Below are 27790 nucleotides of genomic sequence, written 5' to 3' on the forward strand. Positions count from 1 at the left end.
TCCCTATTGACCCTTGATATTATTGATATTATCCACATCGCACAAATGGACTGGGAAGGACAGACAGAGAGCTGAGATGAAAGAAAAATGCACTTATCCAGGCAAGAGAGAGAGAGAGAGAGATTGGTGATAAAGACAAGATGAAAAGGCAGAGGTATGAGAGAGGTATTTAGAGGGATGATCAGTTAAAAGGATAAACAGAGAGAAAGAGAGATGGGGGGATGGAGGTAAGTGGAGGAGAAAAGTGTGGATGTGTGTGTGTGTGTGTGTGTGAGGGAGAAAATGTGTGTGTGTGTGTGTGCAGCGCGGTATAAAGAGGGTCAATGGCGTGGGTCAGGCATCATATGGAGAGGCAGATGTTGGAACATATTGTCCTGGATTACCGCACTGTACACCGGAGAGATGGACGGACGAACAACGGACGGGCAGGCGGGCAGGCGGAGGAAGGGAGGGACAGGAGGGGGAGAGAAAAAAGAAAGAGGGGGTGAAAAAAAAAAAAAAAAAAACAGAGACAGGGACAGATGAGGGAAGGTAAACGAGAAATCAATCGAGCAACTTGTTTCTCCCACAAAACCTTATCTGGAGGAGAGAAAGAGCGCAGCAAAGCATTTTCTCAGATGTGAGAATTGCTTCAGTGTTGATATCTCCTTCTCGGCCGTACGGGCCTCTCAGAGTTTCAAGGAAATGCCATTTCGTGATAGCAGCGTGGGATCAATGTGAAATCAATACGCAGCAGAGATAGGTGACTACAGTTGAGCAAATTCCGCCTTAACACCATTTCCGAACAGATAATGAGTAAAAGAAAATGATTTTTCAACATACATGTGGTTTGTAAAAGTCAGTTATACTTCCTTTATTGGCTGTTAGTCTTGGTTTTTTGTTTGTTTCTACTTTTGTGATTATATTTCAAAACTAAAAGTTCAGGTTGGAGTGTTTAAGTAATACCAGCAATTGCAACAACATGTAATTCACTATAAGTATTTCAGCAAAGGTAAAGTGAAAAATAACTTCTTTTTGGTTCATTTTTGTCATCTTTCTAAAGGGAGCACGAAGAAAAAATAATCCAAATAACTCAGATATTTGCTGTTAAACTAAATTCCCCAGAAGCTATACCATAAAGGTATAAGGAAGGCAGTACAATGACTTTATCTAAACTTGACCACTGTATTCATGTTCCTATGTGGGTTGTTATTTTATTTATTGCTTTGTTCAATCACAAATACGTTTCAGTTACTTAAATGAAGCCGTTGGTCCCGTCACAGAAGAGCAGAGAACAAAGAGAGGCTCAAAAGCAAAAGAGACAAATTGAAAGAGAGGCCGATAAGACGTAAAGACAGGGAAGTGTTTGTGTCGAACGCCTCTAACTCACAATTAAGTCCATGCTTGCTTCATTTCTTTTTTGTCTCTCAGTGCCAAAACACCCCACAAGTGGAAAAAAACATGGTCAGACAGACAGGAAGTCAGACAGACAGACAGACAGACAGAGAAGAATCCATTAAGATCCATACAATAGTCCTTGGTGTCCATGTAAACAATAGAGCTCAGACTGCTCTGAAGCGCCGCTAACTCTGACAACAAAGAGCAGGCGAGCTGGTAATCTGACTAAAGCTGCAGATTATTGACCAAGAAGACACATACACACACACACACACACACAAAAACACACACCGATCCCCACCTACTAAGATGACAGGAAAAACAGCATGACAATAGAATGGACACAGCTTTATGTGAGTGTGTGTGTGTGTGTGTGTGTGTGTGTGTGTCAGTAAGATGAGTGTACTCTCACACACACACACACACACACACACACACACACACACACACACACACACACACACAGTGTCAATAATACTAATAACAAACCATCACCCCTATATCTTCACTCAGGGAACACCAATAGTCACACATCACCTTTTGATCTCTCGTCAATACAGCTCAGACTGGACATGTTTACATGTGTGCACGCATACATGCACACACACATACACACACACACACAAGTGGGGGGTGTCATGTGACAAGCACATGCTGACCACTAGACACGCTCACGTGCACATACACAGACAAACGCATGAAGATGTGTTAGCGCTGGTCTCACATTAGGGGATTAAGGACAAAAAGAGTGAAAAGCAGGTCTTAACAGTTCAAACGGACACACAGAGAGAAGAGGGGATCCACACACACACATACACACACACACACAGCTCAGCAGTATGCCTGGCTAGTGAGTGACATTTCAAATTCCTTAGTCTCATCCTGCAACTACGATTGCATTTTCCCCCCCTCTCACTCATTGTGTTGCTGTGTGTGTGTGTGTGTGTGTGTCCCTGCGCCTGTGTGTTCGCTCCTCCAGTCACCCCAGGGGGCTTTGCGCTGTCACTTCCTGTTTGTTGACATGCATGTCGTTGTGGCGACGCTCTGGGCGCACTCCACAGTGCCTCTGCCCTCTGTACTGTGTATGTGTGTGTGTGTGTGTGTGTGTGTGAGAGAGCGAGCGAGCTCGTGAGCGTGTGTGTGTGTGTGTGTGTGTCATTGCTCGCCGGCCCATTGAGCAGGCTTTGAGTGACGGGAGCTGGCCTTGTAATGGAACTCAATTCACTCCGCAAATAAAGAGGCCTTTGAACCACTGGTCCGAATATGGCAGGACACACACACATACACACACACACACACACACACACACCGCCTGTGGTCCACTCGCTAGGGGGTTTGGCTGGTAGGGAAAGGAGGGGGGGCTGGGAGCACAGTGAAGGGTGTTCATGCTCGGCTGCAGCCCCCCCTTCCACCCCCCCTCCTCCCCCTTCTTCCAGGAGCCACAGTGCAGCTAATTGAAGAGAAATGAGCGAGCAGAGGCTGATCTGATCTCAGTGAGCTGGTCCTCCACGCCGCGTCCATGTAACTCGCCAGAGCATGACCGATCTCCCGCTGATTTCCACATCAGCAGCAGCACACCCCGTCTACTGTATGTGCCTCAATTATTACTGTTCCCCTCGGTGTCTGTAACAGCGGCAGATGCTGACACTCTGGGAACGGATTTAGCTCCAAAACGGACTTGATGAATCTATACTGTCTGAGATGCAGTGAAGAAGAAATTCTTTCATAATGCAAAGGGGCAAGAAGGCCCAAAAATCCAATATGGTGAAAAGAAGGCTCTGTACACTCCAACACAAGTATTTACTCATAAAGCCACTTAAGTGTGCAGAGCCTTCTTTTCTCCATAACTGTTAATTTATTAAATCAGCACCTCAGTTTCAGAATTCAAACATGCAGCTTTTACAAGGCGGTTGCAGTGTGGGACAGTTAATATTGTTATTCCCACACGTGAGTGACAGTCAGGCGGAGATTATTTCAAATTCAAATATGAGTTTCTTCCAAAAAGAACTTCTTTGTGCATGTGTGTGCTGCCAGTTTGAATGTCTAATTTTTTTTTCTTCTTGTTTGTATAAAAAGAGATAAATGTCTTTATTTAAGATAGCAGAGGAGAGCAAGAGCTAATGTGGCTGTCAAGACAGATAGAGAGAGGTACAAACAGACAGAGAGAGAGAGAGAAATAGCAGTGACAGCATCTCTTCCTTGTCCATTTGCATAAACCAGCCTTTGTTTGACGCCAATGGCCGGCAGCCAAGCGCCAACAGAAGGACGGAAGTTAAACTAAAAAAAAAAAAAAAAAAAAAAAAAAAGGATGGTCTTCTTCCAGAAAAATCTTCCACCAGAAATAAATAATAACAATTATAACTATTCAAAAACAACACATCAGTTACTTCTTGCAAAACAACCGTTCTGTTGTTCTTCAGAAGAGGGAATAACAATTCTGAGAAAACAAAACGGCGTCTTGGAGATTTGTATTAGCCGACATGAAAGTAATTGAGCTTTGCAGGATGATTTTGAGGAGGAAGATAGAGAGACAGAAAGAGGCATTTATGAATATTGAAGATCCTTCCAAGTTGTGAATATTATGCTGTGTCTGTTGCTGTGGAAATACTGGCCAGAGACTGTTTTGTGTGATACAATGGTATTGCATAAATATTCCCCGAGTATGTTCACACCATAGCAGCTCAAGCCATAATGCTTTTATTTAATTGGAAATTAATTAAATACATAAATAAGAATAGGGAAACCTGTTTTTTTGTTTCCCACAACAGTTATTGAATCTATTTATCTTTATTTGACAGCTAATTTATGGCGTTTGTATGTGTTTTTGCATCTTATTGTCAGTACATTAGAAACATCGCAGGGGCACAAGACACTTCTGGCATGTCCCATCTGGCATGTAGATCACAAATTTTCCTCTCTTTCTCTCACCACCATCATCACTTTTTTTTTTTCACCTTGAGCAAGAGCCGGGCTCTCCGGCGTGACCTCGATAGCCGGAATGTTTTCCCTTTCTCCCACGATGCACCTGGAGGGGACATGGCCATCTCTAGGCCTGTCAGAGTGGCTGTTAGCGCTTCTCCCATGGGGTGAGAGTGGGGGGGGGGTGACAGTGGAGATGTCCCTCTCTATCTCTCTCTGTCACACACAAACAGAGACCGGGCCACTAATGGCCTCTTCTTCCAGAGCTTTTTAGCCGGCGTCTTCTTTTTTGTTTGTGTGCTTTCGAGTATTCATTTATTCATGTTGCCCCTTTTCTTCTCCCTGTTTTGCCTCCTCCCCTCTCTTTTCTCCCCTCTTCTTCTTTTCTTACCACTCTCCCTCCTTTCTGTCCCTGCCCCCCCTCCCCCTCCCCCACGACTTTACTTCCGTCTGTCTCTCTACCTGTCTCTCTGACCTTGCAGCAGTTGTACGCAGCTCAGCTGGCGGCCATGCAGGTTTCCCCAGGGGCCAAGCAGCACGGAGGCAGCCTGCCACCCCAAGCCAACCTGGGCACACACTCCCCACCCACCAACACACACTCACAGAGCGACAAGGTCCGCAGCTCCCCGCCACCAAACAAGACCAAGGTAAGGAAAAGAGCGAAGGCCTCCGTAAGTGTGAGTGTGCATGTTTGTGTGTTTAATACTAGAAATGCCTGTGGATTTGGGGGTTTGAGAGTTGGATAACAAGAGCGGAAGGCCACTATTAACCACAAATTGGTCATTTTTAAATGTCCAATCCAGTAAATAACATTAAAAGGACATTAAAGCTGAAAACTTACATTTCTAAAATTCAAATTAGCCACCAAACATCCTTCTTACCGAGTTATTTTTGTCATGTTTCAAGATACAATTATAAACAGAAATGACAGAAAAATGGAAAGTTTTTGCAGTGCAACTCAGTACACTTTGGCCTTTCTAGTGTTACAACACACACTGAGAGAGTGAATGTCTGAGACTGTTTCACTGCAGTGCATGACCCGAGAATGTGTTTCCAAGCATGTTTGAAGACTGCATTTTATCCCAAATCCCTTTTTTTTTTCTGCAATCAAACAAGCATCCTGAGCAACAGTCAGCTCCTCATGCTAATGCACGCCCCGATACGACTTCCCCCTGACAAAACTTACAGTCATATTTGGAAATCAAACACTGCAACTTTATCACAAAACTCCAGCTGGTATGTGGTCGCGGTGGACTTGAGGATGTATTGGTATTTGTGCCATTTTCTCGGCTGGCTGCCCAATAGGGGCGAAGGGAAGGCTTGTGTCCATCCAAGTGGAATTCTATGAATATCTGGTTGGCCTTTGGGACCCTGACCCACCTCCCCCCACCCGTACACACACACACATAACCCCCACGCCCCCTGCCATTCTGTGTGCCCACCCTAGGACCCCCCACAGGTATAGTGGTCAGTCATCAATCAACACACACACACAAACACAGGACTGAAGTTGTTGTGGGACAACACTACTATCACAATCCCACAGAGTTTGACAATCTGAATTCAAATGTGTGCTAACCCCACATTTTATCACATAAATAAAAGTTTCCCAACTTCCTTTCTACTCTCCTTTTCCACATCGTTCTTAATCGGACAAACAAACACACACACTGTTGGGACAAGCTCATGGTGCAGATTAAAGCTTGTGTTTGACCCCAGAGCTTGAACCCCTGCTCCCTTTTCCAACAATCATTCCTTACACCTCCATCACACTCGCGCGCTACCACCGACACACGTCTTATTACCATATATATGGAGTTGGGCTGACAGGCAAGTGCTGCGGCCTGTGGTGGAGGGGCAGTGAGGAGCCGTAATGGCCTCCCCAGTCCAGCAGGAGTGTTTGACTGGGTTGTGGACCCACGTGGACCCAGACAGGCTCCATGGAGCCAAAATGGCTGAATGACCGCAGTGCTTTTTTGGTGATACTGCCCCGTGTTGTAGCACTGTTTGTGAACATGGAGAGAGAAACATTAGATAAGCAGTTTGCAGGGTTTCCTTTCGTTCTCTTCTGTCTGTCAATCTTTTCTTTTTTTTTTGATTTCTTTTATCAGTCTCTCTCTAACACACTCTCTTTTCTTTTCTCAATCTCTCCCTCTCTCTCTCTTTGGGTGAGTGACATGTATATTTCAGAGGTGTGCTCCCCCTGTGGGCTCTATCTCAGGTCTCTAGTCATTTAGAGACCCGCTGCCTGCCTCTGCTCACAGCTGTTTGGACTCAGGCACACACCGCTTAAGTGCTTTACCCTCGGGTGAGACACGGACACACACACACACACGTGGGCACATGCAAGCACACACACACACACACACACAAACACAGGTGTAGAACAAGACACCATGCCAACCAGAAACCATGCAGCCCCTTCACACAAATACACACACACAAATCACTGCAGTATACATGCATCTTTCTCATACGCAAGAATGGATCTTTAGATGAAGCCAGGCATGCATACAGACCCATACAATAGTGCGATTCAAATTATGCACCATATGCTGACCATTTGCTGACATGCATCACACACACACGCAGTGGTGGAGAGTAACCAAGTACATTTCCTCAGGTTCTAGTAAATATGGTGTAAGAGAGCTATTCTGCATAATGAGTACTTTTACTTTTGATACTTAAAGAACATTTTTCTCATAATATTCCTGCACTTTTACTGAGGTAAACAGGAATAAAAAAATAGTGTATTGTTAAATTACTTGAGTAAAGGATCTGAATCTGACTTCCATGATGGCACATATATGCAAATTTGAGATTTAGCATGCACAGAGACAGCTGAAATGGAGACCACAACCTCAATTTTCAACATCTGGCATATAATGACAATATGCAACCGGCACACTGCTGTCAATAGTACAGTTAATGACTGTGTTCGCACACGCTCAAGCGTTGTAGACCACCTCTGTGACTTAAAAACTTTTTTGGCAAGAGGAGTGCCGTTTCCTGTTTACTGTTTGGACTCTTAAAAAAAATGTTTGTTTCACCAGTCATAAACTTGTCATATGTCTCTATCTTGGGGGATAGACTTTGTGCCTTGTATAACCATAAAAGTATAACCATTTAAAGATCTTATCAAATACTGTACGTGAAGAATTTATATCACGTTTTAAAAAGTCTTACTGGAGAGTCAATAATTCTTTCAATCTAATAGATTCAAATATTAACAAAGATAGTGTGGAGGCAACAGGCCCAAGGCAATTAGAAAGCAAACAAAAAAAACAACAATCAGACTAGACTGTTAAGGTGAAGTCACGTCCTCGGAGAGATTTTGTCCAAATATAAATTAGTGGGAAATGTGAAGTGCATTTTCATACTTGAGGAGTTAGTGTTTGAATATCAATGTCACATACTGTAAGAAACATTCTCCTATTAGACTCTGCTGTCTGATCGAATTAAATATAACAATATCATTAAAATCCAGACAGTCACGTATCACTGGAAGGAAAAGAAGAGAGGAGGAAAGACAGAGAGAGAGGCATATATAAAGGTCTTGACATGGACGTTGCAGCACACACACACACACACACACACACACGCAGACCTGCCCAGGATAAACGGTGGTGGCACACACACTTGTCCTGTTAATTGAACCGTCAGCTCCCGTGATAAGATGCAGAACCCTGATGTCGCTTTCACATGTCGGCATCCACGGATGTGAAATACAGCCCACACACACACACACACATTATCTCTCCCCTCCCGCTTCTTCCTCTCCGTCTCTCTCTCTCTCTCTCTCTCTCTCTGTCCCTCTGGCTCTCGCTGTCACTCTGCATGTTTTCGGTCTCAAAGCTTGAGTCTGTTTCATCAGCCAAGAGAGACACAAAAGCAATTGTATTAATTCAAGATTCCAAGCCTTTCAGAGGCTTTGGAGGCCTCACACACGCACGCACGCACTCTGTCATGAGATTTAGAGCTTGTTGAACAATGTCTCGCAATGACACACACACACACACATATAAACAAGTCGGTCCAAGCCTCTCAGCTCCACTGTCTAAACTAATTCCTCCACACTGGCATAATGCAGGTTGGCCACCTTCCCACCATAGGATTTGGCTTGGCTCGGAGAGGAAACTCCCCCATCCACTGTACAAGAGGCGGAGGCATTATCTATTTGTAATAAATATTCAAACGTGTTCCCAGCCAAAGCCCACCATAATATGGGTCAGGATTGAGAAGATCACGCTCAGTTTTTCTCTCCTCTTTTCTCTCCTCTTCTTCTCCGGCCCATTGTCTCACTGAAGGCATCTTTGGGGGGTTTCCGTCTATTTAGAAAGACCCCCCCCCCTAATGAAGGACAATCCAGTTAGGCCTCATCGCACATGCACCCACAGACACACACACATGCACACACACTGGTGATCACACACACACACACACACACAGGCACGTACCCATGTAGGGGCTTAATTGGAAGGGCTTAATTGAGTTGTGAGGGGCTCATAAGGCTTAGTACGACTCAAGGAGAGGGAATCAGGGAAAGTCGGCCCTAATGAGTGGATATACCCCACACACACACACACACACACACACACACACAGATACAGTACTTGCTCTCTTTTTGGATCCCACTGTATGCCGGATTCTACTCCGCCCAAGCAGCAATTAGACTAATGACGAGAAAATAAAGGAAAATAATGTCTCTATTCTATTCTAAGGTTTAAATCTGGCTACAACACACCCAAAAAGTTCAGTCTTATAAAATATACACTTGGTAACAATTAATCTACAAGTGTAGTGATACAAAGATAAGATACGAACAACAAACAAACTGTGTTTTAGTTCTACAACTAACAGACTTCATTGTGGTGCAGTTTTACTTGTGGGCACATTAAGCCGTCCCTTGCCCCATGTTGTGTCTGCCTTTTAATTGTGGAGTTTTAATTACACAGAGTGGTCTGTGTACATCTGGCCCCTCGGCGATCTAATTCCTTCCTTCCTGTCATGTGACCCTCCGAAGCTCCCCCTGATTGGATTAGGTCATCGGCAGGGGTGATGTTGCCATGACAATTAACGTGATAACAGCCAGGGCGTCGTGTGGTGGTCCACATGCCGATTCATTTAGAGGCTACTGTCTGTTACGTGTACTGAGGTTATTGCTGTGAAGACGTCCATTGATTATGATGAATGAGTGAATTTAATGATAGAAATATATTAATACCAGGTCCTATCTGGCATCATAATATATGGCACCTGTCGTAACATACAGAGTCTGTTGGTATGAACGACATGGACCTCAACGAACAACCACTTTGAAACATGTATTGATTGGTTGCTGTGTGTGTGTGTGTGTGCGTGTGTGGTTGTCTTTGAGGCAGAATGTGCTGCTGTTCCCCACACATATTCCCATGTTCACGGTGGTGAAGGTCCTCTGGTTGTAATGGAGCAAGTGCACATTGAAGTGACAGACAGCGCTCTGTTCTGTTTGCCGTTTGATACATTGAGACGTCACAGTGTCTTTAGTCTCCCTCAGCTGTAAAGAAGTGTTTTTCTTTGTGAAAGACAGACTGAGGTGTCTACTGATGTTTTGAAGGTGTTTCTTCTCCTCAGGTGTTTGATTCTTGCTCTCGTTGGTCTTGTTTGAAGCAGAGGAGCGTTTTAGTGCATGTTTACTGGAGCCTGCATGTGGAGTGTGCACGTGCATGCGCATGAACCGTCCCGTCTCTGCCCTGTTCGAAGGGTGACAACTTTGCTGTGATAGGAAGTCAGTTATTTTGCATGTGAGTGTCAGTGGTTTGCACTGAAATTTTTCCAATATTTATTTTTGTGTGTGCTGTTCATTTTTTGCGCTTATGACAGGCTGTTTGAACACGGGCAGTGGCATGCACCGAATCATCTGTCCCGCCAGGCTTGCCTCAGATTGCTGTGCATGGAGTCCTGTTTAATTAGTACGTGTTGAGTTTGAAGTTACAGCCTCAAAATGCGAGTGGTCTCGGTGAGGGATGGCCTCACCGAGGGAAGCCTCCCACTTCCGAATTCCTACGGTGGTCACAGCAGGCGAAACTGTGCTGTTTTGGTTTTTGCAGGACAGTGAGGGTGCACAGCCACTGAACCTGTCGGCCAAGCCTAAGACATCCGAGAGCAAGTCACCCAACTCCCCCCCAACTTCCCCACAGGTCCCTGCTGCTGCTGCCGCCAAGCTGGGCCCCGCAGGCTCCATGAAGCACAGCGTCGCCCCCTCTAGCATCGGAGGACCGCCAACCAGAGTCAGCTCAATAGGTAGGTGGACTTAAGTATACATCACACACACCACAGAGATAGTTAAATGATAATGTCAGTTAGTACAACTTTTGTCTTGTTTTTGTCCATCATTTCTGTTAGTTTTAATAACAATGATGATGATCAGCCAGTTTGTAATCAAGCCAAAAGTTGTGGCTGATTATCTTAACAGCTTTATTTGGAGGTTAAACCAAAAACTGAACACCCTGCACACAACTATGACAATTACGGTAGGGGCAATGTTGAACAGCTAAACAGCAAGTCACTCTAAAAGTCTAAATGATAATAATTTTAACATTTCAATTTAGTTTCTCCTACAAATAAGTTTGTCTCTCTCTGGGTTTTGTTTAAAACCTGATGGATTGTTTGAGATTGCTTGTGTTTCGTTGTCGTCTTCGCCAGTTCTCAGCAATTAATTTGGCGAACACAGTGTTATTATCGCTGATATGACACACGCACAACAACAACATATTTTATATTTCAACACGCTCTTCTAGAAAACATTTGCAAATCATTCACACAATGACAATGTAGAACATCTTTAAGGAAAACAGTAATAGCTCTGTTGGTAGTGGGGATGACAAGAATAGCGTTTTCCTCGTAGTGTTGCCATTGTTGGTAGTGCCAGTACCATAATCATACCCGGCCATATGCACACATACATAAAATATGACATAAATGAATCACTATTTTGTACTCTTAATCCATTTTTCACGCAACGCTGATAGTTCAAATATTACACATATGTAACAGGCTATAATTAGTGTGTTTGTGTTTTTCTTCCGTGTCGCTATTTGCCTCGGGGCTGCTTCATTGTTATGTGTTTATTAGTGACTGAAAGAGACAGAGAGACATAGGAGTGAGGGGAAGGAGAGAGAGAGAGAAAGAGAGAGAGAGAGAGAGATGGGGATTAACACTTTTTTTTTTTTTTCCCGAGCGATGAAGCGGGGGAATAATAAAGAGAGGAGCGTATGACAGACAGGAGGTATCACCAATGAGATTAGACAAGCCTCTTACATGAGCCAGGACAGCGCAAACAACCAGCATTAATGACACAATGACAGCACACACACACACACACACACACACACACACACACACACACACACTCAAACGCACACAAAGGCTCACACACACACACACAAACACAATCCCACCTCCTCCTCCTATGCAATAGGCAGTTAGTCATTTTTTTCTGACTTATTGACTAATCTCACTGTTTTTCAACAAATCGGCGGATTTAATATCAGATTAGTGGATTTGCGGTCCCAGATGTTTTTTGTTCAGAAAAATGGATTACAGTGTTTAAAGTTTGTGTGTGATCCCTGCTGAATATTTGTGTGCGTTTTGTGTTGCGGATCCCAGTTTTTTTTTTGTCGTAGCTCAGGTCCCATCTGTTGCCACTGGGTTTACCCGGTCACCGGCACATTTGTTATTACAGATCATAGTCGTATTAGGATTCCTGTTACAAGTTCAGCGGGGATAGAAGGGGCAGACGAGTCGGAAAAGAGTCTAGAGGGCGGGCGTTTTGATGTGAGTGAGTGTGCGTCTGTGTGTGTGTGTATTTGTAGGGATGTGTGGGTGACTGGTGTGTTTTGGTTATTTGAATTCAGGCAGGAAGAACAGACATACATAATGCATCCAGTGATACAGTGGAAATTAAAAAGGTGGCAAAATGCTAGTGAGTGATAATTATTACATCCAGCAGTTCTAGAAAAGCATTCATACATGCGTTTTTTTTTTTTTCACTTCAAGTTACATGGAATGATAATTTCAGTATGTTCTTGTTTGGGTGGGACATACTGTAACTTCTGGAGGAACTAATTAAGTCTTTAAGTGCTCAAAAATATTAAAATAAGCTGTAGAAAAACAAACTGTGTTTAATGTAAAGACGCTAGGTTTTGTGTAAAAACTCTAAAGTGTGAAGGTGTGTATGTGATGGATGTTTTATGTGCACTTAATAGGATGTCGTAAAGTAGCCAACAGTTACAAATTGTCCCCAGAGACAGGATTATACAGCGGTTGAAAGGAAGTACATTGACTTAAGTGTTGTACTTATGTACAATTTTACTTCATTACCCTTTGCTCTAACAGATTAAGATTTTACATACCTGTACAAAACATGTGGTCACTTCATAAATAACACTTTTAGAGCTCCACCTCAACCAATTACAACACTGAAATGCTGCATACATGTTAACACATCTGTAATAATAATCTAGTAATATATAAATAATAATCAACATTTTGAATGTGAACAATGACTTTAACTCATAATGGATTTTTTTCTAATTGCTGTTTTTCTACTTTTACTTAAGGATCTCAATACCACCACTGATTATATTAAATGTATTTTTACTTATGTGCTAAATAGATTTTTTTTTATATCTAGTTAATAAGGTCATTTTGACTTTCCTTCTCTTTTCACATACGTTACATCAGTTTTTGTATTGTAATGAAATTAAGCACAGTAATTTAAAAATTGTTATGAATAAGGACAAAACCAATGATCAAGCAAATTGTCTTCCTCACATTGCAGTGTTTTATGGATTTTAGATAATCTGGCTCATATCAGCAGGTAAAAGGATGATGAAACTTCCAGAGTTCATTTAGAGTCAACCTCCGCTTCATGTCTGTATTTGTCCAAATATCGTTCCCCTTTCTGTGTCCCGTCTAACTTCACCTTTCTTTCTTTTTTGACACCTACCAACCCGGAGGCACGTTTCTCTTTCTCCCACTTCGTCTGCCCATCCATCCATCTTCCCATCTCAAACCAAACTGAAGGGCTGTCAGCGCCTGTAACTTCTACCAACATCACACATTTGTCTTTGTCCCTGTCATAAAATACTGCAGCTCCCCCCCCTGTCCTTGCTGCCGGAGTGGTTTTGTGGTCAAAAATGTATTGCGCCTGTCTGTAGAGATTTGGTGCTCAGAGAGACAAAACTTGTGTTTGTAGAGAGAGAGAGAGAGAGAGAGAGAGAGAGAGAGAGAGAGAGAGAGAGAAACAGAGAGACCCTCCTCCCCCCCTCCCCTTCTATCTGGGTCACATTCACTTGTCTGGATGGTTGGCATCGCTGTCAGTTTAAGCAAGACACACACACATACACATTCATGCGCGTAAGAATATCTATCTGTCCCCCCTCCCTCTCTTTTGAGTCCAGATTAAAATTGACTGCCACCCGATTCCATCACCCTCTCCCTCTTCTGTCCTCTCTCGCCCCCCCCCCCCCCCACCACCACCACCACCCTCAACCCCCACCCCCTTTTTGGCCCCGCTCACATCCAGATTTTCCGGTTATGACTTCTGAAAGAGTTCACGGCTCTGTCATTACCAATCTGAAGCTGGTAATCTGGCCTGAGATGGCATTAGCGGTGCGGATTAGCACAGATAAAGGCCCCATAAGCCAGCGGTGGCTCTTTGTTAAGAGCTAACCCAACTGATAGAGCGAGGCGATAGCAGTGCACACATCCACACGCATACACACACACACACACACACACACACAGTCAGAGCAGATGCCTCAGATGCCTCGTCGGCCACTAAGCTGCTGAAATCATACAAATAATAGGCGGCGAAGAGGAGTGGGGGAGATCTGATCTTTGCTTGGCGGTGGGGCAGATGTTCTCGGTCGGGGAAATTAGCTGAACTTTTTAGCCGTAATGAGAGTCATCTGGCCACCTCAAAGTACAACTGTGAGGGTTCAGATGAAAAGAGACAGATCAGATGTGTGTGTGTGTGTATGAGGGAACAGGAAAGTCAAAAGTGAATGTTTTAATGTGATTAAAGGAGATGTCCGGAGGCTGAAGTTTTGAGGCAGTTTGTGTGTGTGTGTGTGTGTTTAAGGCTGAGGGCAGGTGGGGAGGCGGTGGGCTGCTAACAACAAGACTAGCTAGGGGCACGATCTGACTCACAAGCCCAGCTAAACAGTAAAGTGGTCAGTGTTTTTGTGTGTGTGGTGTGTGTGTGTGTGTGTGTGTGTGTCTCGGGGAGAAAGACACACACACACACACACGCCCCAGTAAAGTCCCCTCATCAAGTGTATGTTAATGTCTTTACCTCATGGTTCAGGGGAAGATTTATTCTGGATGAAAACCTCCTGCCAGAATCCCAAACATAAACACACACACTCATACATTCATTTTCTCTCCCAAGCTCGACCGTAAATGTAAATTGCTATTCCAAATTTCCTTCCTTATTTAAAAAAAAAAAAAAAAAAATACACTTAAAGTACAAATACAGGAGATAAAGGCACTCAACATGAATTACATCCTAATTTCTCTCATTGCTGATGAATATGCAAAACCAAATTAATTGCCGTCCTCTCTCTGTCTCTGCCCACCCCCCCGTCCCTTCCTTGTCCACTGCTCTTCTTTCTCTATCCGTTGACTCAGCAGACTTGTTGTCGTCGCTGTCCTCTGGCGCCTACCTGAACGACCACGAGGCGGTGACCAAGGCCTTCACCGAGGCCCGGCAGATGAAGGAGCAGCTGAAGAGAGAGCAGCAGGTGCTGGACGCCAAGGTGGCCGCAGTCAGCAACCTCGGCCTCAACAACGGACGCTCTGACAAGGTAAAGCGTCAACACTGACTGTATTTAACAGGACACGGTTTCAAATTGTGTTGTAAGCTCAGCGACAGGCGACAGTGTGTGACGACTGCCACGAAACATTAAAGGCGCTACAAAATACGAGCTGACCAATGTGACCTGTGAATGAAATATAGTGCGATTTTTATGAATTGATTTCTGTTAAAATGCTGCAACTACAAATTACAATATTATGATTTTTATGTCAAATGATTTACACTCGTCATCAGTAGTTAACAAACTAAAGGGAACGCATGCAGCTCCTCACAAATAAGAGCATTTTATCTCAGGTAAAAAAGTACAACAGAATCCAAAGGTCTAAATTCAAAAGTATCCCCAAAATGCAGGAAAAAAAGTCTCCAAAGTCATCACACTGACGCTGTGCCATCTCATTGTCAGTGTGTAATAATTTGTCTTGCCATATGCCATGCCTACTGCACTATGTAGGAGGTAAATCGGTGTACAATGTGCTCACTGAAATGTGTTGAAGCTAAACAGGGACAGATAAGGTAAAAACCAGAGGCGTCTCAGAGGTAATGAGTGTGTCTGTAAGGCACACTGCAGGGCTATGTGCACGTATGCGTGTGTGTGTGTGTGTGCGGCGGAGAGGAGCGTCGAGGAGACGGTAATGTGAAGTGACGGTGCCGGCTTCTCGGCAGCGTGGCTAAATTGTGGTTATTTGTTAAACACATCGGGAGTCAGCTAGTGCACGCGCGAGCACACACACACTGCTTGAAGCATCTGCACCGCTGACATTCAACAGCTCTATTTGTCTCTTTCTTCCTTTTTTTTTTTTTTTTTTTTTTTTACTCTCTCATTTGATGCGTTTCAAACAGTCAAACCCACACTGATCTATCTATAATTCAACATAAACCAAAGTCTATTGTACTATATGTAGTAATATACTGTAGATAGGTACAGCCTAATAGCCATTGAGATTAACACCAAGGAGAAATGAGGGAACATCAAAGGATTTGACTGTTTTTCAGGAATACGTGAGGACATTTTACAGCTTGTTGCACACTTTCATTGCATTAAACGGAGACAATAAAGAGCATTAGTAAAATACTCCTACCTAATTTTATTGCACATTCTTTGTCATTTCTTGTTAAATGGCTGACTGTTAACCTATAGGATTTAGCTTACGAGGTGAAAAAGTGGTTTTCATTTCATTTTGGCTCATCCTCTCATCAATTTCATACCATTTATAATGGTCAATACTATTAAAGAATTTTGTCAGCCTGATCCAGGAATATATTTTTCTCAGGAAATGTATTTTCTCATGTAAAATAAAGAATAGAAAAGGTGTTTTGTTTCTTTTGGAAGTAGTGTTAGATACACTAAAAAGCTATTAGGATGGATTCCTTTTTTAATTATAGACTTAGAATTTCAGATATCTTTTTTTTTTTTTTTTTTTGGAAAAGCGTGACTCTTTCTCAGCTTTCGAAGCCACGCGCTGACGCTGACTTCTGTTTTCCACGGCCCTTTGGCTTTGTGTTGCGTGAGTGTGAAGCCGGCGAGCTCTCAGCGTTCAGATACAACAGTGTCATCTCTGACACACTCAGAGGATTAGTTTTGTCGCTACTTTGTGTCTTGGCTCGAGTGTCAGCCATTCAATCCACTTTTCTCATGGACTGTACTGGGGCTTAATGTCAGACTAGGCTGACATCCACTCTGTCTCCCTGTTCAGCTCTGTCTCTGCCACACACACACACACACACACACACACATACTGCAAAAGCCCTTTGTAACATCATATTGAATCTTAAAATGTGTGAGACATATTTTGTGCTCTTTTTTTTCTTCCTGGAATGAGGTTTGAATGAAGCTTGTTTGAAATGAAGAAAATTCTTTTAAAATATTTTTACATTTTTTACATACAAAATGACAAAAAATCATTCCATCTCACTGGCAGATTATTGTTAATTTATTAAAACAAAATAAATTAAAAATAAAATACTTTTTAAATGGCAAAAAAAAAAAAACAGAACATTTTCCACAATGTGTCTGGCTTTTATTCTCCCTCTCCCCTCTCGGTCTTTTTAGCCGTATTTATTCCAATCTGGGGGGGAAATTATCTCTAACAATTAAACTCTGTTGGACTAAAAACAGAGAAAATGCATTTCATTATCATTCTGCCCTCCCTCCATCCAGCCAGCCAGCTTGCCAGGGTCACATGTAAATGGAGAGGGACACTTTTTGGAAGGTTGTTTTAGAAGACGACAGTGTTTTCGGTAGTGCTCCTAATCGTATAATTATACTGTAAAATGCTGGCGCTGCTGCACCGCCGTGTGTTTGTGTGTGTGCGCCGACAGTCAGGTTCTAGAGTAGAGTGTGCCGGCTGCTTGCATTAAGCATGTAAATGCTCAGTAAATCAGCCTTTTATTGGTTGTAATAAATACCCAGGGGGCCGTACGGCGTGGCCTCGCTCTCGTCGGCGCTGCGCTCTCTCGTTCTCTCTCTCTCTAATGCGTCGACCCTCGGGGGCCTCTGCAAGAGAGAGGCAAGCCGCTGCACTCCACTCTCGCAGGTGGCTGCCAGGAGTCGCCACACACACACACACACACACACACACACACACACACACACATAGAATATACAGTATACACACACAACAGTAAACACTCAAATAGGACTAAATGTAATCAACATTCTTGCACATGCAAACACACATGCAGATGTGTATCCAAGCATGCAGGCGCACAGCACTCTAACAATTTGATGTTGACATTACCATTTCCACATTTTGACATCGAAACAAACTGTCTCTCTACTGAAAACGCTGCTGTTTTTTTTTTTTTTCTGCTTTCTCCATGTTTCGATCCATTGATAAAAATTATATTTATTTATTTATTGAAGATTATTATTACTGAGATTCATTCATTCTTTGGTTACGTCTGTCAAGGAGTTTATATATCTTATAAAAAAAACATTAGACATCTGAAGGGGAATGTTAACCGAGTCAGGAAATCCATTTAAATTCAACGATATGTTTAGGTGTAAAAGGAAACTAGACAATTGTTCGGCATCACTGCAGGTCTGTGGTTTCATTCATTCACGTATTGACAGTCACTGACTCACTCGCTGACCGACTGCAACTGTGAACTGTTTGTGTTGTTCAGGACAAGGCTGCCTTGGAGAGTCTGAGTCAACAGTTGAAACAGCAGGCAGAGGACAAGTTCAGCCACGCCATGCTGGACTTCACCATGAGCGGAGACTCTGACGGTAAGCACGCGCACACACACACACACGCACACACACACACACTCATGTATGCAGTCATGATGGTGAGAATTACTGTGTGGTTTGTAAATTGCAAGGAAGAAGGATGTGATTCTTCTTGCAAATACTGTGATATATTTATTGGACAGGCTGTAATGGGAATTTTTTTTTTTTTGTAAAGCACCAGTTGTTCATCTTTATTTTTAATTTATTTGACTTTTGCCTGACTCTCCTCACACCCTTCCTCTCATCTTTTCCGCCTCAGGCTCCCCCAGCGTGTCAGACTCCAGGATATTTCGGGAGGCTCGGGGTCGTGGCAGCAGCGAGCCGCACATCAAACGGCCGATGAACGCCTTCATGGTTTGGGCCAAGGACGAGAGGAGAAAGATTCTCCAGGCCTTCCCCGACATGCACAACTCCAACATCAGCAAGATCCTTGGTAAGCTATCCCGCCCCCCTTTACACACACACACACACACCATCAGTCCGCCGCTTTGAGTGACATGATCCTTTATCCTCCACCTTTACATCTCAACCCACCGCTGCATGTGTGCAACCCGAGCGAGAGGGAGATGCATGTATTGCCGGGATGTATTTCCTCACTTTCTCACACAAACGCACGCTCGCAGTGATTTCCTTACAAGCGGTGGCATCGTGTAAGCGGCTGTTAATGAACGGCTGGGGAGAGCACGGCTCCGACAAATGATGATATAATTCATTATGCATTAAACAAGCAGCGCGAGGCCGTCTGACATTTCCCCCGGACCGCCGGGATCGGCCCTGACATTTTAAAGAGCTCCTAAGCGTTTTATAACACAGGGAAATCTGGTTTTAATAAGCCTCCTCTCTCTCATTCTCTTTCTCTCTCCCTCTCTCTCTCTCCCTCTCTCTCAATTGCTAACAGATCGCAGAACAGAGAGAGAGAGAACAGCCAAGTGCTGACAGCTTTAACCCATTAAACATACAGTAGTCAAGTGCAAATTCAGACCAGATATGAAACACACAAGGGGAAGACATGCTGAAGATTACACCCACACACACACACATACATACACACACACACACACACGGGGGCCTGATACTACAAATCTATGAGCAGAAACTGAACTGAGAGAGGTGACAGCAGGTTAAGTGAAGTCCTCATTAGTTTCGATGAGTACCTGTCGTCCTCGCAGCTCTGCTCATTAACCTCGTTTTCTCTTGTTTTTTTTTTTTCTCTTTCCGGGTGAGCCCAATCAACTTCCACCGCCATCTCTGTGTGTGCGTGTGTTTGTGTGTAAGCGTTCCTTAAATGCTGTCACACGTGTGACGGTATGCGCATGTGACATGGGGTCACGCATGCCGAACACACATTTGTTCCTCGCACACAATGTAATCGATCTCCGCGCGGGACACACATGCTCAATTTAAACCACATCTTCAAACTGATTTTTATCATCTTGCTCCTACAAAATGATCATAACCCTCCTTTAATGATTTATTTTTATGTTTACTGCTTTGCTGTTATTTTTTCATACTGTGCTTGTATTACATTTGCAGCCGTTTTTAATCTCTCTCATGTTCCTCTGTTGTGGAAAGCTCTTTGTAGCCGTTTTTCCGAAGAAATACAGAAGCGAAACTGATCATTATAATCATTAACAATGTGTTCCCTTCTCCGTCCAGGCTCACGCTGGAAAGCCATGACCAACCTGGAGAAGCAGCCCTACTATGAGGAGCAGGCCCGTCTCAGCAAGCAGCATCTGGAAAAATACCCGGACTACAAGTACAAGCCGAGGCCCAAACGCACCTGCCTGGTGGACGGCAAGAAGCTGCGCATAGGCGAGTACAAGGCCATCATGAGGTCCCGTCGACAGGAAATGAGACAGTACTTCAGTGTGGGGTAAGGGAACTGTAAGAGGAACACTGTGCGGGACAGTTTGTCAGAAGATGGCAAATAGTTTTTAGACATTAGTGGAATTTAATATTTGATATTCATATTCTCATGTGCACATATGTTGCATTTACAGTTTTACTTTATCTAAATTAACGGGATTTTTTTTTTTTTTTTTAAATAAGTAAAACAGTTTCAAGTTAAATTTTTTCTTACAAAATTTCCTGTTTTTGATGTTTGTTGTCATTTCCTTTTTTCAATAAGCATTGCCAACTAACAAAAGCTCGAGGACAGTGGTTCCCAACCCGGGGGTCAGGACCCCTGCAAGGGTCGCAAGATAAAGATGAACAGTCGTGAAATGGTTAAGAGGATAAAAAGCTGAAAAAGACATTTCTGCAACAATAACTTTTGTTACTTTTGTCAGAATTTCACCTAATCTTTGCTTTTTTTCTTGATAATTACTTGATCGTTGTACATCTCTCACCTCTTTGCCTCAAAAAGAAATAAAAGACACTTTCACTTTTTTCTGGTGACAACCTGTAAACATATTCAATTGGTGACGTGGTTGCCAGGGGTAACCAGACAAAAAAAAGTTTAGGAACCACTGCTTAAGGAGACATTGAAGTATTTCTCATCCTCAGAAGTAGAATTGTCTAAGGCTTCAGTTTGAAACTATCACAGGGGCTTGAACGCTGCCTTTCATGTAGTGAAATACTTCTCCCTCTCTGTGCATCACAGGCAGCAGGGTCAGTTGCCCCTGTCCTCAGCAGGCGTGGTCTACCCAGGTGCCCTCTCCATGGCGGGAATGCCGTCACCCCAGATGCCCTCAGAGCACTCAAGCATGTCCAGCAGCCCCGAGCCCAACGCCAACCACCACCAGACCCCGCACATGGCTGGCCTGAAGGGGGACGAGCCTCGCATAAAGGAGGAGGAGCTACGGCTGGACGACAGCAACGGCGACGTGTACGACGACTTCGACTACGAGGACGAAGAGGCTGATTACGCCAGCGATAACGAGAACCATATCACCCAATAGGACGGCGTGAGAGCCGCCTACTTTTTAAGCCAATCACAGCTGGTTAATCCCACAAAATCCCAAACCCACCAATCAGGAAGAAAACCTCCTCTTTTGCCAATCACCCTGAGTCCCAATTTCACAAAACCCGCCACCCTTTCTCCCTCTTGACTAACACGGACTCTGTTCTCAGAGCCAAATCCCTCCCACTGGAGTCCTGATACCAGCATCTGATCAATCAACTGAAGCACAGGACCTGTCACTCACACTGACTGTTACACAAACTGGAGTCTGGGAGGAAGAGACGACTAAGCCAGCTCTGAAGCTCGCTGAGGAATATTCAAGTACTACTGCAAGAGTCTGATACCGAGGCGAGTGTAATGCCACGAGTGAGGAGAAATAAAAATCACACTCAGAAAGCAACCTTTTAGACCCGTTTGTAAACAAGGAGACATTTTAAAATTAAAAACGCAACAGTGGACCTGTCAAAGGCGAACAGATGACACTTTAAGATGGCGGACCTGTTTATTATCAAGAGACACTTTTAAAAAAACAGCTTTTTTTGTTCTTGGTTCTATAATATTCTCACTCAGGTACACGGTGCCAATAAGTGGCTTGTGAATGTGATTTGTTGTTTTTGTGCTACAAGTTTGAATAATAATAGAAAAAAGAGACATTTCTTTTTTCCCCTTTTGTTGTAAAGCACCTGAAAGACATCAGACATGTTTATTTTTAACAAAAAGATATCTTTTTCTTCGACCTCGCAGTGTGCTGTCAGCGGTTCCCCCTTTTTTTCTCTGTGTTTTTGTGACTGCCCGCTCCCCACCCCCCTTGTTCACAATCCTATGGGACGGTCCAGCCAGGACTGACCACAGCGTGGACTGTCCCGCGTCGAGGGATTTTTCAGGGGTGGGGAAGGGGAGTCTCTCTGGCGTCACGGAGCAGAAACGAAAGCGCTGTGTTGTGAGACAATCCACCAGTTTTTCTTCTGGCTCCGTCCCCTCTATCTTGATCTCGTCCAGGGCAGAACAGCAGTACGACTTAGCTTGAAACATCCGACAGTGTGTGCTGTGTGTACTCATTTATTGGGCGTTTGCACATGTGTGTAAAATCTAGAGAAAGAGGCAAAAAAAAAAAAAAAAAAAGGAAAAGAAAGACAGGCAACTCTTACTGCTGCTGTTAACTGCTATATACGACACACGCATATAAACACACACAACTGTTGTTATGTCCCCCAGTGTTTTCCTGCTCCCTCCAATTAACGTCGTCCTGCTGTCCCCAGTGGGCGGAGCCGAGGTGAAGTCAGCCAGTCAGTGTTTCTGTTTGTATTTGAATACTGTATTTTATTATTTCTCTTCAAACTGCCTCTAGTCTAATATTATTAACAATAATTATAAGGATGGTCAGCGTTTCCTAAGTTTAGTAAGTTATGTACAGTATAATTTATTTTTCTCCTCTTTATCGGGTTTTTATGACCATATGAAACTATGACAGTCAATGAAACATTATTCTATTTAGCTGGTAGGTATTTAGATCTAAACAAAAAGTTGTCATTTTACCTTGCTTTGTTTTGCATTACTTTGTTCCCTTCTTTTTTGATGCGTTCGTTTTGTATTAATCCTGCGGAGGGCGGGCGGGCGGAGTCAGGACAGCGAGCTGGACTGACAGACTCGACGCAGCCCTCCTCCGAGCTGAAAACGTAACCTTTTCATGTCCAAACCCATTTCTAAGAAGCACTCAGACTCTGTGCAGTCAGAGAAAAAGAAGAACATGATTTTTTTTTTTTTTAAATTGTTATTATAATTTTATTTGTAATGGTTATTATAATGTATAATGTGAAGTTTCCTCTCTTTAATTTTGCCTTTTTTTTTTTTTTTTTTTTGGGAAATCAGTTTTTATCACTTTTGGAAACTGTTTTCTGTGAACAAAGAGTCCCGTCCCCGTTTACTAGTTTGGCCGCCCCACCGAGACACAGTGGAACATCTTTGGCTTGGATCCACACACACAACACACACACACACACACACACATAAATGCACACACACAATCACTAACACACACATTTAAAATGAAGAGATTATCATGACAACCAAACGAATCCTATGCTGTCCTTTTTCTGTTTCTTGAAATCTAGATTTCTAGATTTCAAATCCTGTACATATGTTTTGTTTTTGTGAGAGCAGTGATTTCTTTTTTTTTTTTTTAATCATAGGAAAGCAGTGTTTACTATGATCCACCAAGGATGTTCCACTGTGTGTGTGAGATAGAGAGAGAGAGAGAGAGAGCGAGAGAGAGAGAGAGAGAGAGAGAGAGAGAGAGGCGACCAGGCGGATCAACAGTATCTTTAAAGTCACTTCTCATCAGGAGCCCTTTGCTTTGTTTTAGCTCCACGCGATGCTACAGGAGCCATGACTACTCTTCAGGTGTGCTGTCACATAGTGATCCCCACGTTTCACAATCATCCTCGCTATAGATGTTCGCTACATGCCACATAATGAGCCTCTTAATTTTTGCTGTATAGTCACCCCTGTTATCACACCATGGTTCAACCCGATGCTGGAGAGAGGGGACTAAGTGGATCAATCCATTTTTAGGGTATCCGGGGGGTGGGGGGGGGCATTAAGATGTCAATCATCCCTGCTGGCAAGGTCTGTCCCCATATCAAGACAATGAAGATGATGATGATGATGATGATGATGATAATGATATTATTTAAGACAATCAAAGTCATGAGTGGAGCTCAAAACAAAGTAAGAATTATTACAAGTTAAAAAAAAATATCTTACCATCTCAACTTGAAAAATCAAGAAAGATAATTATGTAAATATAACATAGAGTTATAGATTTATATTTTGTTCATAACACAGTGTAATATAAGTTGTATATTTCTTTTTTCTCTCCCTCTGTCTCTTTTATTGATGTTATCCATGCCACAGAAAAGCAGGAGTCGCAGTACTCTCACAAAAAAAATGAAGAAAAATATCAAAGAAATAAAGAAAAACAAGAAAAAAAAAAAAAAGCCGTGGGCTGCCACCACCATCTGTTCTAAGTTCACTTTTTTTTCAGTATTACTGCCAGACAAGGCTCTAATAAAGACAGCAATGTGTTCAGTAAAACTTCTGCTGGTCCTGGTCACTTCTTTGCTCCACGCACACGTTCACACAATGGCTTTACAGTTCCAACACAGTCACATAAACAGACACGTATACACTGCCATGTCCTTCTTTTCACAAACATGCAACAAGACTTAGTGAATGCATCTACACTTGTTTATGTGATTTTAATAAAATCAGAAAGATAAACGGGTAGATTTGCACAAACTGTTAGACTTATATTAGATTTTGAAAGGCATTATGAGGTGATATACAGTAGAAATCTAATTCAAAGTGCTGCTGCGCTATTTTACACCTGTGTTTTCTTCAACATTTCTTTCCGTCCGCCACTCGGTGACACAATGTGAGCCATCATGGCGGTGGCACTGGCCATGTGTCGCCGAAAAAATTCAATCATCTCTATAACAACGTGTTAATTATGCTAAGTCCACCTTCTTGCCCCTCCAATCAGAGGGCCAGCTGGGAGGCGTGGAGCTGAATCATGGCCCGTTAGCAACCTGATAACCTAATTAAGTACAACAAGGGACACGCGAGGAGAGGAGAGGAGAGGAGAGGAGAGAGGAGAGGAGAGGAGAGGGGGGGTGAGTGATGAAATGTGTGTGTGCGCAACTCACAAAAAAAAAAAAAAAAAAAAGGGGGGGGGGGGGGGGGGGGGGGTGAGACTGTGTGCACTCGTCTTGCTATAAGCTCCGTCAAAGCGCCTGATACCAGATGCACATGCTGCTGACAACCAATTTAAAAGCAAATCTTTAATTGATGCTCAGTTAAGGATGTTCGGGATGTTCATTCCCCCACTTTCAAGGGTTAAAAAACACAAAACCCCACTCAGTGTGCCCATTTAAATGCTGTCCCCATCTGTGTCCATATGTTCCCCCAATCAACCCCCACCTCCCGGTCCGACGCTCTGCGCATGAAAACAGTTAAATGCACTCAGAGGAGATGATTTTACGTGCTTTGCTAATTACCATAGTTCCACACACAAAAAAAAAGCCCTTTGATGCAATAAAGAGGCGCGATGGGGGCAGATCCACAACTCCTACGGTAAGTGAGGGACTTAGTTGTTCTCTGGGCGTTGTGAATTTTTCAGTGGCAGCCTGGAGGTAAAAACCTGAGAAAAGGTTTATGTGTGAATAGTTGAAGAGCAAGAAGAGGGGATGCAGATTTTCTTTTTCTTTTATTGTCAGCAGTAAATGGAATGCTGGAGGAAGCAAACAGTGGCTAGACCCACAGATTAAATCACACACACACACACACACACACACACACACACACACACACACACACACACACACCCTAAGGTGTACTGTAGGAGTTGGCTCAGCTTAAACCACAATGATCCACTGGCTATTTCCATCACAATAGTTGAGACAAAGGAATGAAAACTATTACAGTGGGCACATATTTACATTTGAATGCCTGTGCCGTATTTTCTGTGCCTGTGATTTAACTTTTTCTGCTTGTACAGATCCGTGATATCTCGAGAGCAAAACTATTTGAGAGTTGTGCGTGTGTTCATGAATGTCACGCACTTATATTTGTTGTGATGCTCGCGCCTGTGCGCATGTGTCTGGGCGAACGTGTGACTTTGAGCAGGGCCCTCTCTGCACCGGCTGGTTGAAATATGCAGTTTTCAACCGTGGGTGTTTGGAAATTGAGTGAAAACGATGTCACATTAATGATTTAAAGTCGGTAATAGGATGTGCTGTGACGCTGAGCCGCCAGCTAAGCTGAGTTTAAGGCTCCGGCGTTAATGTATTCATGAGGAGGAGGGATTACACAGAGACAAGAGCAGCTAGAGAGCTGAGTGCAGCAGAGCAGCCGGGGCCAACAGGCCTGCTAGATATTATATATAACTACATTTATACTGCGTGAGTACATGTTTCACAATGCAGGAGGTAGGACTACACACACACACACACACACACACAGAGTATTGTAAAGCTGCAGAGTGGAATTAAAAAGAAGAAAAATGAGCCAAGAGGCTTACAGAAAAAAATGCTTGATATTAGAATTATATTTGACATTACAGCAACGAAAAATAATAAATAACAATGTTATTTATTATTTTTTACTGATGAAAAGAATGCTCTCTAAATGTATGAATGACTTTAAAAATAAAAGATCTTTTGAGACAATACGAGTGGAACAGGACAAACAGCACACTGACATTAACTTGACAATCTGAAATCCAAAGCAAGCACAGTTTAAATATAGTTTAATATCAAAAACTAAAATGTAAGAAAAGCCTGAGAAACTAAGTTCTCTACTTTAAAAATATAATATTATTCAGTTGATTCTAGTAGCAAACAGAATAGCAAAAAAGATTACAATTACATATTAATTCTAGCCCCAAAAATGACATACTATTACAAATACATGTTTATCTGGTGGTGCCGTTTCTTTGATTCCGGCAGCCCTGTTAATCCCCTGTCTAACACGCTAATGTATACACAAACTGCAGCATCATTAAAACAGGGAAAGGCGATCATAAAAGTCTCATAAAAATGATTTCAGCAAAGTACTTAAGCTGCAAAAAATTTCAAATATTTCTTCAAGTCGTTCCTCATTTCTCAAACGATGTTAAAAAAGTGAGGAGGGCTGTGTGTCCGGCCGTTAATATTAGGTGGTTGATACTTTAAGAGTCCATAAAATAATCCCATATCAGAAAGTGCCTGCACTCAAACCATAAAATTAAAGTAACACGATGCTGTGAGGGAAAATAAAATATAAATATGCAAGCATATGGTATATTAAATATATATATTTTTTAGCATTTTGGCAGACGGCCACCCAGTTACTTTATTTTCCAGGATTTAAGTGTGAGTGTGTAGTTTTACGCGAAAGATTAATGTGTGACAGTTCACATGTAGCACATGTCACATTATCACATGACAGCACTGCTCCGTCCTTGTGTCTTTTAGATACAAACATGACAAATTACGTTGTATCTGGCATCTGTTGTTTCTGGAGGGGTGAAAGATTGACTCAACACAAGACGAGGAGGGAAAAGAAAAAAAAAGAAAAGAAAAGAAAAGCGGTAGAGTGGCCGATGACCGAGCAGATATTAGCTGTAATCACGGGTGTGACTTCCTCTCTTCTCACCATAACTTCATCCACTTCCTTCAGTCAGGTTTCAATAAGCAAAGTAATCAGCGTGACACGAGACAAACAATCACAAAGCGCCGTCAGTGTTTGAGCGACGGGCCTAATGTGACAGATCTGAGAGCGGCGGCGTGTGAGGGACAGGCGTGGCACGCGGTGCAACAGCGAGGCCCGCGGGCTGATCCCCGATCAAGACTGGGAAACTGGCTCGACGCCTGTGACACGTCGCCCCTCTGCTCAGACGCCACTCTCACATGAAAAACTCACCGGCTGCAGCGGCGGTGGCGGCAGCTGGCCTACTTTTCAC

The 27790-nt window shown here is 43.2% G+C and overlaps 1 protein-coding gene and 1 long non-coding RNA gene across 2 annotated transcripts in view; one reads left to right on the forward strand and one right to left on the reverse strand.

Annotated features, from left to right (window-relative positions):
* The window catches only part of sox5 (SRY-box transcription factor 5), a 92904-nt gene extending 70967 nt beyond the window's left edge, over positions 1-21937 (forward strand). Inside the window, exons 9-15 of the mRNA XM_042402740.1 lie at positions 4779-4943; positions 10386-10578; positions 14971-15146; positions 18284-18386; positions 18649-18822; positions 20046-20262; positions 20992-21937. Of these exons, the coding sequence (XP_042258674.1) occupies positions 4779-4943; positions 10386-10578; positions 14971-15146; positions 18284-18386; positions 18649-18822; positions 20046-20262; positions 20992-21289 (1326 nt within the window). The 3' untranslated portion in view covers positions 21290-21937. The remainder of the gene's footprint in view (positions 1-4778; positions 4944-10385; positions 10579-14970; positions 15147-18283; positions 18387-18648; positions 18823-20045; positions 20263-20991) is intronic.
* The window catches only part of LOC121890466, a 150082-nt gene that overhangs the window by 87805 nt on the left and 34487 nt on the right, over positions 1-27790 (reverse strand). The window lies entirely within an intron of this gene.

This window comes from Thunnus maccoyii, chromosome 23 (assembly GCF_910596095.1).
Source record: "Thunnus maccoyii chromosome 23, fThuMac1.1, whole genome shotgun sequence".
In the NCBI taxonomy this organism is placed as follows: domain Eukaryota; kingdom Metazoa; phylum Chordata; class Actinopteri; order Scombriformes; family Scombridae; genus Thunnus; species Thunnus maccoyii.